This window comes from Crocuta crocuta, unplaced genomic scaffold, assembly GCF_008692635.1.
Source record: "Crocuta crocuta isolate KB4526 unplaced genomic scaffold, BGI_CrCroc_1.0 scaffold36, whole genome shotgun sequence".
NCBI lineage: Eukaryota > Metazoa > Chordata > Mammalia > Carnivora > Hyaenidae > Crocuta > Crocuta crocuta.
Genome location: NW_027532203.1, coordinates 11,187,443 through 11,199,661, shown reverse-complemented (window position 1 = coordinate 11,199,661; position 12,219 = coordinate 11,187,443). Strand labels below are relative to the sequence as shown.

Below are 12,219 nucleotides of genomic sequence, written 5' to 3'. Positions count from 1 at the left end.
CTGTTCTCTTTCCAGTTATAGGATTGACTTACTTTTGCCAAGATTCTGTCATTGTCAGTTATTTAACAAGAATTTCTTCAGAGTCTATTTTAAGATAATTATTTAATAGCCGTAGCATGAAGCAGAGGGTGATGATGCCCATAATTATAGAACTATGCCTGTAAAAATAAAAATTATTGGGTAACATTCTCAAGAGGAATGACATTTAAAGAAGACAAGAAAATTAAACTAGTATTCTACTTATAAATAAGTACTTGTTCTAAAAAAATATTTTTTTTCTGTCAAGTTTGACATCTGGTCCCAAATTCTATGTCACCATTACTGGAAATAATTATTATTTCTGAATTAATAATATTAATTATTTCAGAATTAATAGTTATGTATAATTCATTTTCTAATGTCAAATTGATTTGAAATTGCTTGATAGTTTACAGACTGCTTTAAAGAATTGCATACCTCCTTTAACCCAAAACAGCATGTATTTTTAGCCAAGATGTATCCTGTTTTTGGTATCTCCTGAATGCTTTGGTTAACCCCCATACTGTATTTTGGGGAAATATTTAAAATGTATATGAAACTCCTATCTGATATAGAAATCATTTCTAGAGTGCTTACACTAGTTTGATGTTTACATTGCTCTAACACAGTGCCTCGAATACCTCTGTAACCAAATTTGTCTCCAACCACATAGCTCATTTCCTATTATGTCATAATAGAAGAGGGCCTCACAGAGACACTAATAGAGGGAAAGGTATTCTGGTACCTTCAGCCAAGGGTACAGGATGTTACTGGAATCTGGAGATGATTACCACCATCCTCTTCTCCTAAGCTTCTCCTGGAAAGGGCATTGCTTGAGATTCAACTGTAGGTACAAGATTACCTTCTAATACAAAAAAAGAAAAATCCTTTGAAAAAAGTATCAAAAAAATAGCTGAGAAAACACGGTTGTTTTGGTGTGATGGGGATCACAAGGCATAAAATGGTAGAGAAAATGCGAAATGCTAGGAATTGAGCTTGTGGGTCTCTACATAAGTTTCAGAATTCTTGCAACCATTCTAGTGATTTGCTATCGTTTCCATATTATCGGCTATACACTGCAAAAAATTCAAAACCAGCATTTTCTAAAGTAAAGCAAATATTTCCATCTGTTGTTCTTAACCAGATGGGCCAGTCCAGTCCATGTATCGGTGGATGTCTTTGTTATGCTTCTAGTGTGTGTTATTCCCTGCCAACCTGTACAGATAAAATAAAATGAACGGGGTAAGAGTTTTAATCAGACCTTTCTGGTCTCCACTGTAATACAGAGAAGTTGACTTTAGAGAAGTACATGACTACATTAAAAATAATTTAAAAACAGCCAAAATATCCTATAAACTGTTAGTTGAATCCATTGGGAATCACCAAGTTTGATGAAGCTCATGCATATACTTCTCAGCTGGAAAGAGAAGCGATATGTGTAATAGTGAATAACTAGGTGTAGTAGAACTTGGAAACTGTGTCCATGACACAAAATTATTCCCTGCTCTGTAACCCTGTTTGCTTTTAAAAAGGTTACATATGTTTCCCTCAGTGTGTATTATACTAAAACCCTGAGGGAAAATTCTCATCCATAAAGAATGTTGGGGTTATAATCTCAAATTCAAACTCTAAAGAGATAATATTGATATTTCTGGTTTCCTAAGAGAATGAACTCTTTAAAAGAGAGATCTGAGAGCTGATATTAGGCAAAGGGATGGAAAAATTGTCTTTCACCCTGTACCACCAAGCTTTAAAACAGTAAAAGAAGGCTTGTGCCTATGAATATTTTAGGGAAAACTTTATTATTTTTAAAGATGCCAAGATGCTTGAGAAAGTTGTCAGAGAATTCACCACAAACTATATTTGCTTCTTGATATTCGACCAATATGATATAAACTTGTTTCCGGGGAGAGTGCTGAGCTCTTAAACATGGAAAGTAGAAATAGAGCATTACCTGAGATGAGTGTTGTCTCAAAGCTTTATAAACCTATGAAGATATTTGTCTCAAAAGAGAACTGATCAAAAACATTGTTAGAAATCTAGGGAATGTTATACATTTGCTTCCTTAGAATTCTTGGGTGAAGACCCAACCATGATGACATTGTTGAAGAAGGGCTGTAAAGAGAGATTAGAATTAAATGTTATCTGAATAGTGTTCTTAAACATTGAAGAACACAGAGAAGGCCATACTTTGAGTCTGATTTTTAGGTAGAAAACAAAAGGAGAATTAGTAACAGGAAGAGTTTTTATAACTAGATCCATGGCAAATATTTATCCATCCCTTTATCTATCAAGTAGAAGTTTATGCCCTTAGAACCAAGCTAATAAACACATTTAAACACCAAATGTTTCATTAGTGCCAGGAAAATGTGTGAAACTTTGAAACATTTTGTTTGCTCTATTTGAACTTAATTTTCTCATAAATTGCATTTTGATTAATTTTTTCAAGGAGTAGAATCACAAAGATGCTTCTCTGCAGGTCTCCTTTTACCAACAGTGTATGGTTGAGATATTTTCTAGCCTCATATATAAAAAGACAAGCAAAAAATATTAGTAACAAAATGGTGGGAATTATTTAAAAGGCTGTCAGCTTTTGAAGAAAAAAATATACAAAGAAATCATCTTTGAATTGAGTCAATCAAACTTGTTTCATGGCTCCTTTTCTTTCCAACAGGTTGTGGAAATCATGGCTAGTATCCCTCAGCTAACTTCAGTCTTTAAGAGTCATTAGCAAATTTTGTAGAAGCGGGCATGTCTGTCTTTAATCTAATGGATCCTTTATTTAACCAAAGGCTCTTGTCTTTATATCTGTTGGAACATCAAAATAGTGTCTGTCCCTAGTAAACATTTTCTTATCATTTTATGTTCTCCAGGTTATTTTTTTAAATCCTCTTTGAGAGGAAACGTAATATTGTAGAAAGGAGAGTGGTCAGAAAGAACAATTTGGGGCTCATGAGTATGCCATTAAATATCTTAGTGGCTTCTTCTCATATGGAACTTCTACGCCTTGTGTGCCTCATAGAATTTGTGTCAGTCTCAAAGGAAAATATATCTAAGAAATTAGTTTGGAAATTATGTCCCCTTTCATAAACAGGCACTATAACCATAAGCTAAGAATAATAAAAATTACAGTAATAATTTAAGCCACTTTTGAAAAGAAGGGTCATAGCAGGGACAAAATACCAATTTTAGTGGCGAGTATTGGAAGCTATAAAATGTTAGCAACTTGAAGTCACTGTATTTGACTGGAAATGTTTAATATATCTCAAGTTCTTGAAAAAAATATGAGCTCTATTTCATTTGTTATGTCATCTTGTATTTCTTTCAAGGAGCCTGATTACATTCTAGGTAGTATATTACAACTTGGTCAGATCCTCTTTGTACAAATAGGGCTTTTGTATCCATAGCCTTGTAAAAGGTACAGACTGCATCTGAAATTATCTAAGAGACATAAATTATCCTGCTTAATGTATTAAAAATAGACAGTGTCCTACATAACACTGAAGTGCTTCACTGTATTCCAACAGTCTACCTTTAAGTGATATGATTCTCTTTGTTAGGCTAAGCACTTTTGATTATTTTGTCTGTCATCTACACAGATCACTGTTATGTCTAGTGGTATGACTGTCAATGAAAACCTTAAACATGGAGTTTTTATTCTATGTGCCCCTGAGTAGACTGTGGTGCCTGACAAACACTGTTAAATCATTATTTTATTATAAGTATCAAAGTTTTAGTGGCTTCAGAAATCATAGCGTCCAATGACTTTGTGGTGTCTGGGTTTGAATACTATGGTGGAGAACTGTATTCAGTGATTGTTTCTGCACATTTTTCAAATAAAAATGCATTTTTATCAGTAATCTTGTGCACACAAAGCAAACTTATTTCTGTGCTGCAGTTGGATGTACGTGCAAGAACATTAAATCAGTATCAACATGGGGCTCGTATCACATTTAAAATGGTATCCATTAGGAACTAGGAAATGAGAAGTGATTTGGATTTAGCCAAGTGATTTTTATTCATCTCCTTAAACTTTTTCATTTGTGATTTGTTGAAAGACTGGGCTTTGCAAGGGAAGTTTTCTAATAATTTTGCATTACACATGCATGAAATTAGCAGTTAATGTGTTGAAGTATTCTATGGTCCGTAAGCATCTTGACATTTTATGACCTTTTTCTTCCCCATGATAACATGCTGAGGCAGGGGGTGGTAACTTCCTTAGACCCAGACTGGTGAAAGGATCAATTCAAGACCACAACCAAAGAGCTTCCTTTTAAATGTTCTCTTGCAAAGGCTGCCTTGTTCCCAGAGTTGCTCTCATTCCATATGTTACTTAGATAGTCTTTGCCAAGATAATGCTGAGTTTTTAATTTAAAGATAAACAATTCTCCCACTGCAAGCAAAATAAATCCTTGGCACCGTGCTCTCAACTTTACTCCCTGGTAGCAGTAATGCTGTTTCACATAGGCGGAATCTTTTGCCCCTGGGTTCATCTTAATAATTCATGACAAGTCATTAGGAACTTGCTTTCCCTAATGGCTTTATAGGGTTTTTAAATAGTTATAGCATGCTCCATATTGGCAGGTAGGGGAAGACCATATTGACCTTCACTGTCTTTACTGAGGAAAGGAGAAATCTTTTATTTATTTATTTTTTTAAAACATTTTTACTTATTTCTAGGAGAGAGAGAGAGACAGCGTGAGCAGGGGAGGGTCAGAGAGAGAGGGAGTCACAGACTGAAACAGGCTCCAGGCTCTGAGCTGGCAGTCAGCACAGAGCCCGACGCGGGGCTCGAACCCATGAACTGTGAGATCATGACCTAAGCGAAAGTCGGACCCTTAACCGACTAAACCACCCAGGAGCCCCTGGAGGAGAAATCTTTTAAAACCTGTATGTAAGATATTTGGATTATTAAGTGCTCTTAATATCAAGAACAATTTTATTTCTAATATGTCTTTCAACTTGTGAAGAAAGGATAGCTATAAGAAGAATGTGAGCATTGTTCTTCTGTTAGAAACTCATTTAGGTGACTTACGTTGTGCTTTACAAAGCCAACACACAAATTACGATTTGACTAAGGCTATATTATAGGGGCATCTGGGTGGCTCAGTTGGTTAGATGTCTGACCCTTGGGTTTGGCTTAGGTCATGATCTCACAGTTGATGAGTTTGAGCCCCACATTGGGCTCTGCACTGACAGTGCAGTTGTCAAGTTGGTTTCCATATAACACCCAGTGCTCATCCCCACAAGTGTCCTCCTCCATGCCCATCTGCCCCCTCCTCCCAACACCCATCAGTCCTCAGTTTGTTCTCAGCATTCAAGAGTCTCATGGTTTGCCTCCTTCCCTCTCCCCCCAACTATTTTTCCCCTTCTCCACCCCCACGGTCCTCTGTTAAGTTCCTCCTAATCCACCTATACGTGCAAACATATGGTATCTGTCCTTCTCTGCCTGACTTATTTCACTCAGCATAACACCCTCAAGGTCCATCCATGTTGCTACACATGGCCAGATTTCACTCTTTCTCATTGCCATGTAGTGTTCCATCGTATAGATAAACCACATCTTCTTGATCCATTCGTCTGTTGATGGACTCTTAGGCTCTTTCCATGGTTTGGCCTATTGTTGAGAGTGCTGCTATGAACATTGGGGTACATGTGCTCCTATGCATCAGCACTCCTGTATCCCTTGGGTAAATTCCTAGCTGTGCTATTGCTGGGTCATAGGGGGGTTCTAGTGTTAATGTTTTGAGGAAACTCCACACTGATTTCCAGAGGGGCTGCACCAGTTTACATTCCCACCAACAGTGTAGGAGGGTGCCCGTTTTTCCACATCCTCGCCAGCATCTATAGTCTCCTGATTTGTTCATTTTAGCCACTCTGACCAACATGAGGTGGTATCTCAGTGTGGTTTTGATTTGTGTTTCCCTGATGATGAGTGACGCTGAGCATCATTTCATGTGTCTGTTGGCCATCTGGATGTCCTCTTTGGAGAAGTGTCTGTTTGGGTCTTCTGCCCATTTCTTACCTGGATTATTTGTTTTTTGGGTGTGGAGTTTGGTGAGTTACTTATATATTTTGGATACTAGCCCTGAAGGCTCTTTTGTAAATGCTGTTTATCAGAATGATAAAACTTCTTGCCTCCCTCCCTCTTAAAAACCTCCCAGATTGCTGAGTTTTTATCATGAATGAGTGCTGAATTTTGTCACATACTTTTTTTCACTTATTAAAATAATTACATAATTTTTCTTCTTTATTATGTGTATGATTTTTTTCATTTCTTTTTTTTTTTGAGAGAGAGAGAGAGAGAAAGAGAATGAGAATGAGAATGAGAATGAGTGGGGGAGGGGCAGAGAGAGATAGTGGGACAGAGGATCCAAAGTTGGCTCTGTGCTGACAGTAGCGAGACTGATGTGGGACTTGAACTCACAAATTAAGAGATCATGACCTGAGCCAAAGTCAGAAGCTCCACCAACTGAGCCACCCAGATGTCCCTCATTGATTTATTTTCAAATGATAAATCAACCTTGCATGCTTAGGATAAATGCCAATTTTCTGTAATTCTGCTTCAAGTTTTAAACACTTAATAAGTATACATTTTAATAATAACACAGCAACTAAATATGATTGTCTAAATCTTTAATGCATCTTAATATTTCCCACCCCTCCCCCAAAAAATAGAAGGAAGGAAACAAAAAAGGAGGAAGGGAAGAAGTATAATGATTATGACACTTAGTTGAAGGAATGCTCAGTTCTTAATGGAATGAGTCCCTACATCAATATTGATGAAGATTCTATAATTACTTCAGAGTCAGAGGAGAGGTAAAGAAAGTAGATAAATATGAAAGAATTTGAAAGGTGTGTTCTTAATTTTATAATGCTATTTTTTCATAATCAGAATGAAAACTTAATCGATTATCTTTTTTCCATTAAATTGGATCCAAGGAAAATTAGTGGAAAATTTCAGGGAGGCATCTAAATACCTGTTCACTAGCAAAACCAATCCATTCATTATGGATTTTATTGTCATGAACAATCAAGTAAAAATGGTTTAATTTACTTATGAATAACTATTTATTTTATTTATTTCTTAAAATATTTTTTAGAGAGAGAGAGAGAGAGAGCACAGGCAGGAGAGAAGCAGAGAAGGAGGGAGACACAGAATCCAAAGCAGGCTCCAGGCTCTGAGCTGTCAGCACACAGCCCAATGCAGGGCTCAAACCCAAGAATTATGGGATCATGACCTGAGCTGAAGTTGGACACTTAACCAGCTGAGCCACCCAGGTGCCTCTACTTATATATAATAACTTTAATGTAAAAAGAAATAAAAACAAAAAATACAACAAGATATAATATCAATTTCTTTATTATAAACAATTATTCAAAAGATATATGTATTATACCAATTATTTAAACATTTCTCCATGTTGTTGTTTAAACATTTCCAGATGGTAATTTGTAATGATATATGTGATCAAAGTGAAACTAAGTTTCTTTTCATTTTCTACCTTCATATATTCACTTCAAGGTCCACCTCAGACCTTCTTATTTAATATACTAATTAGTACAAGTGTAATTATTTAGGTTACAACTGAACTGGTGTTTCTTTTCTTGCATTTCTCGTGTGATACTACTTTCAGATTAATACTTTTTATTCTCCATTGTCATTGTTTGTTTTATTGGCTCAGAAATATTTATTCCCAAAACATTCCAAATGATAAAAGCTGAGACAGTAAAGATATAGGAAATAATATATATATGACAAATACATGATACTGCGGATGCTTTTAAAAGGATACTTTTGTATTTGAAAGTCCAGATTTTTTTATGCTGCTGAAACTGCTTAATCTTAGTCTCAGGCAATCCAAAGACCATTCCAAGGTGAACGTGGAGGGCAGATGAGCAGGTCCAATCCATATCACGTCCAGAGGCCCTTCCATGTTCAAAAATGAGCAGGGTGAAACCTACATTAAATCCAGCAGTGTCTTCCTATTTTTGTCTTTAGCACACATTATTCTCATGGGAACCATTCTGGTTGTTAGGTCAGTTGGGTGGGTCCATTCCAAAATTTCGTATTCATTACCATCCAGCTTGGTGATTGAGGTATAAAAGGAACCTAAGTGATCTCCAGATGAAAGGTGAATTCACGCATTACACGGCAAATGCTTGAAGCAGAATTCATGATCCGAATCTCCAACAAATGTGCCTGAAAATATACTGCCAAAAAGTCTTCTATGTGGCATAAGGTCATGATGATAAATGTAAACTTACAAGACTTTTAGCAGGGAGGTTTTTCTGAACTACGTTCTTAGAAGGGTGGTCCAAATAGGTGAAAGGCCCATCACTGCAGAAAGACATTTACTATATGAGTAAGGTTTGTTTTGAACCATCATTCACAGGATAATGCAGACAGCCAACAAGGAAACTGTCTTATTAAAGTAGCAAAAAGAAAGGCATTTCTGTAGTGTGGGACTATCTCCGACCACCAAGCTAGCAGGTAGAAGGAATATTGATGGCTACATCAAGAGGTCCAAATCCTTGCTCCACAGTTAGCAGCAGGGAAGATCAGTAGACCTCAGAGTATCTACCCCTGTGAGATGGTAATAATAATATGACACGCTTTTGAGGCCTTTTGGGAAGATTAAAGCAATTAATACAGGTAAAGTACTTAGACTTGTTCCCGGCATAGGAACTACGTCATAAATGTTATTAAATAATTATGTTTGAAAACTAGCAACCAATAAAAACTTGAAGCATGAAATGCATACATATAGTTATGCAACATTTCAAGGATTACAGTACTTTAATGAATTTATAAATACATTCCTTTATCTCATTTGTATTTTTAAATATTTCATAGATAATACTGATATTTCACATTCCACATTGAAAGGCTTGAAGCATCTTTCCTGGGAAAATGTTTACAGTCATACACCAGAGAGGATGATCAAAAGGCTTACAAGTAATTCCTGCTTCAGCAAGGCTAAGTCTGCCCATTATTCCTTTAGTTCAAGTGTCCTCTCTCCTGTTAGCCTGTTTGCATTTCTACAAATTAGAGTCTGGTTTTCCTCATAGCAAGCACAAACTCACCTGTGATGAATGCTTCTATCAAAATGTAAGCACACTTTCACCAGGCACTAGACATACAATTCCAATTCATGAATTAAGAGTCTTCCTAGCTATAGACAGTAGCCACTGTACCTCTGAACCCATAATACATACATTTTTGTGAAGGTATGAGTTGACAGCATTGTGTTTCTATTCTTCCCCCCAAATATTTTCTTAGATAATACAATGAATCTTGAAAGGAAAATTAGGCACAAAGCCAGAGTCACACTGCATTTCTTCATGCTTACTTGTGGGTTATCTCCAGCGACCAATTCTCAATGCCAGCTGAAGATCAAAGGCTTCCAAAGGTGCAGTAAGACACGGTGATTGTTAGCATTGGAGGGCTGTGTGGGTTGGGGAATCAGCTAAAAAGAGCCTATAATGGCTTCTCCTGCCCATAATGCCATTGAAATTAACTCTCCCACTAGCAATGGGTCAGGAGATGAATTTATAAATTCATGTTGATTTTTATTATTCAAAGTTAACTTTAAAATATATCATTTATTCGTGCACACACACATACATGCTTCCATCTATATACATAAACACCACTATCAGAAGGTCATAGTTGACAACCTTAAACCACTCCCTTCAGCAAAGTTATGCAAAATGATTTAGATTCTTTAAGTTTAAAGCAAAATTCATCTTCCATCAAAAGCCCCACATCTCTCCACGCATTCAGTAAGTTTTGAAGGACAAGTTCCTTGCCTTGAATATTTATTTGTTTGATTTTCTGCTGGGTCCTTCCTGCAGAGCTGTTGATGTATAGTAAATCCCATTGAATACTGCCATTGAGCCATTTTAACTTGCACGTTTAGGCTGTGTTTCAAGGAATAAATAAAATCCACATAGTGATCTTTCTCATTGAGATCTTCAGTTAGCCAGATCATTTCCGGAACCTCATCAACATCAGATAGGGTGTAGTGCCTTCAGTCTTCAATTCACTGTAGAAAAGATCAAATAATTATTCAAAGAGAGCACATTAAACTTTAGTGATACAATTGCTGTATCACCACCATTACCATCTCCACCACCGCTATACTACCAAGTCTGAACTAATTGGTTTAATCTAAGAGATCTGGGGGCGCCTGGGTGGCTCAGTCGGCTAAACGTCTGGCTTCGGCTCAGGTCATGACCCCACAGTTCGTGGGTTTGAGCCCCACTTCAAGCTCTGTGCTGACAGCTAGCTCAGAGGCTGGAGCCTGCTCCAGATTCTGTGTCTCCCTCTCTCTCTGACCCTCTCCTGTTCACGCTGTCTCTCTCTCTCTCTCTCTCAGAAATTAAACAAAAACAAAAACAAACAAAAAAAACCCATAATCTAAGAGATCTGGTGGTTAATTGGCTGACTCTGACTAATTCCCCACAAGACATAATAGAATCACACTGTGGAAGCATTGATCTTATGTAAATTCAGCTAGTTGTAGTGGGACAAAAGTGAGGAAGAGTGAGGGGGAGTGAGAGAGAATTAGAGACTGTATCTGCCATTCCATGCAGTGAAGATATGCACTGGAGTGCTTGGAGACAGGAAGCACAAATCAACCCTCCTGCGAGGATGTTTTAGTCCTGTGGGCTTCTCAAGTCTGAACCTCTCCCCTCACTGTGTGATTCTAGTATTTAAAATATATATGTACGTATATATGTATATATACACACACCCACATACACACACACACACACACACACACACACACATTTATATGTGAATTTTGTTGTTGCTGTTTTTGTCTAAGAACATGACCCTGAATCTCCAGCAAACACTTCTGGTGTTCAATTCAAGGAACATCTATAATGTTCTAATGCTCAAAGACACCACCTTACTTTTTAGTATTTACTGAGAGACATAGAACTATATTTTATGGGTAATTAAAGATATTTGCCTGGATTCATTTTTTAAATGTACATGATTTTTCCCCTTAACATCTGCTTTTCTACTCCAATCTCTCCCTTGAGTTATAATTCCACTGCATATGGGTGAACCCAGAATTACCACATCATACTACCACTTAACGTTCTCAAAGCAGCCAATTGGCCTTATTTTATTTTGCAAACAAGAGACCTACCAAGTCATAGAAAGAAAATAAATTTTTAAAACTAAAGGACACTTAACAATTAATTTGTTACAACTAAAGAATTGGCCACAGAAGTCATTCTTTCCAGCTCATTCCCTCTGTATGGGATAGTGTCTGCATTCAATACTGGAGTGGTTACAATAGAGAGACAAGCAGTTGATCTCTCCCTTCCTCTGCTCTGGCCACATTCCCTACAAGGTCAAAACAGCGGAGGTTGCCTCACCTCCCCAAGGGGACTGGTGTCTGGTAAGGGTACAAAAAATCAATTGTCTTCCTTTTCCTTAGAAAGTCATGCTTGCTCTTGTATTCTGGGCTCTTCACTTCTTCCCCCACTGAAGTGACTACTTCTCTCACTGCTTCTGAAAGGTGGGTATTTCACTTCCTCCCTTAATATTTCTGGGGCTTAATTTCTCTTCTTTATTGGAAGTTTCAGGGCTACTGGCCAAAAAGTGGATAACTTCGCCTCAGGGGTCCCGACAATTTTAGAAGAATCTATTCGGAATGGCTTCATCTCATCTCTAATTACATCTGTCATTAGCAAAGTGAGCAAGGCTTCAGGGAATTCTGCCCAGGGAGATAGAGCCACCTGAATTCTTGGACCGATACTTATCACAGCAGCGAGTTTCTACCTCAGGCACTGAACAGAAGAGAATTTCAGAAAACAGGCTTCTGCCCTAGAGGGATTAGACTGGGAAATTCAAAAGCAGCTCGAACAGGAAGTTTTTAATCACTTTTTAAATGATTCATGTAATTACAGACTATGTTTTCTTTTAAGTGATAATTTCATAGAGTATTATGGAAATAAGATTTGAGCCCAGAAGTCTCTTTTTTTTTCTTTTTTACAACTTGTCACTTCAGATTCTGTCACCATTAGAAAGTGACTTTGATGGTTTCAACTATCATTTTGATTGCTGTAGTGGGTCATTATCGTTGCTTGATTCAGTCATTATTGGGTAGTTATTGAAGACACTTCCCTTAGCAATGCAGGAAACAAAGTGAATTATAAGGAACCATTCCTGCGTTCTTG

At 37.2% G+C, this 12,219-nt stretch overlaps 1 protein-coding gene and 1 long non-coding RNA gene across 3 annotated transcripts in view; one reads left to right on the top strand and one right to left on the bottom strand.

The window, feature by feature from the left end:
* The first annotated feature begins 414 nt into the window (after positions 1-414).
* Positions 415-11,942, top strand: LOC144242697 (uncharacterized). Of its 2 annotated transcripts, none has more exons than XR_013338428.1 (4): positions 415-864; positions 7,122-7,299; positions 9,302-9,431; positions 11,626-11,942. It is a non-coding gene; the product is annotated as an uncharacterized LOC144242697 (long non-coding RNA). The 2 variants fall into 2 exon arrangements; XR_013338427.1 differs by having other exon boundaries at positions 11,620-11,942.
* CCDC68 (coiled-coil domain containing 68) overlaps positions 7,366-12,219 on the bottom strand; it is a 44,834-nt gene continuing 39,980 nt past the window's right edge. Inside the window, exon 12 of the mRNA XM_077777679.1 lies at positions 7,366-10,067. Coding sequence (XP_077633805.1) covers positions 10,010-10,067 — 58 coding nt within the window. The 3' untranslated portion in view covers positions 7,366-10,009. The remainder of the gene's footprint in view (positions 10,068-12,219) is intronic.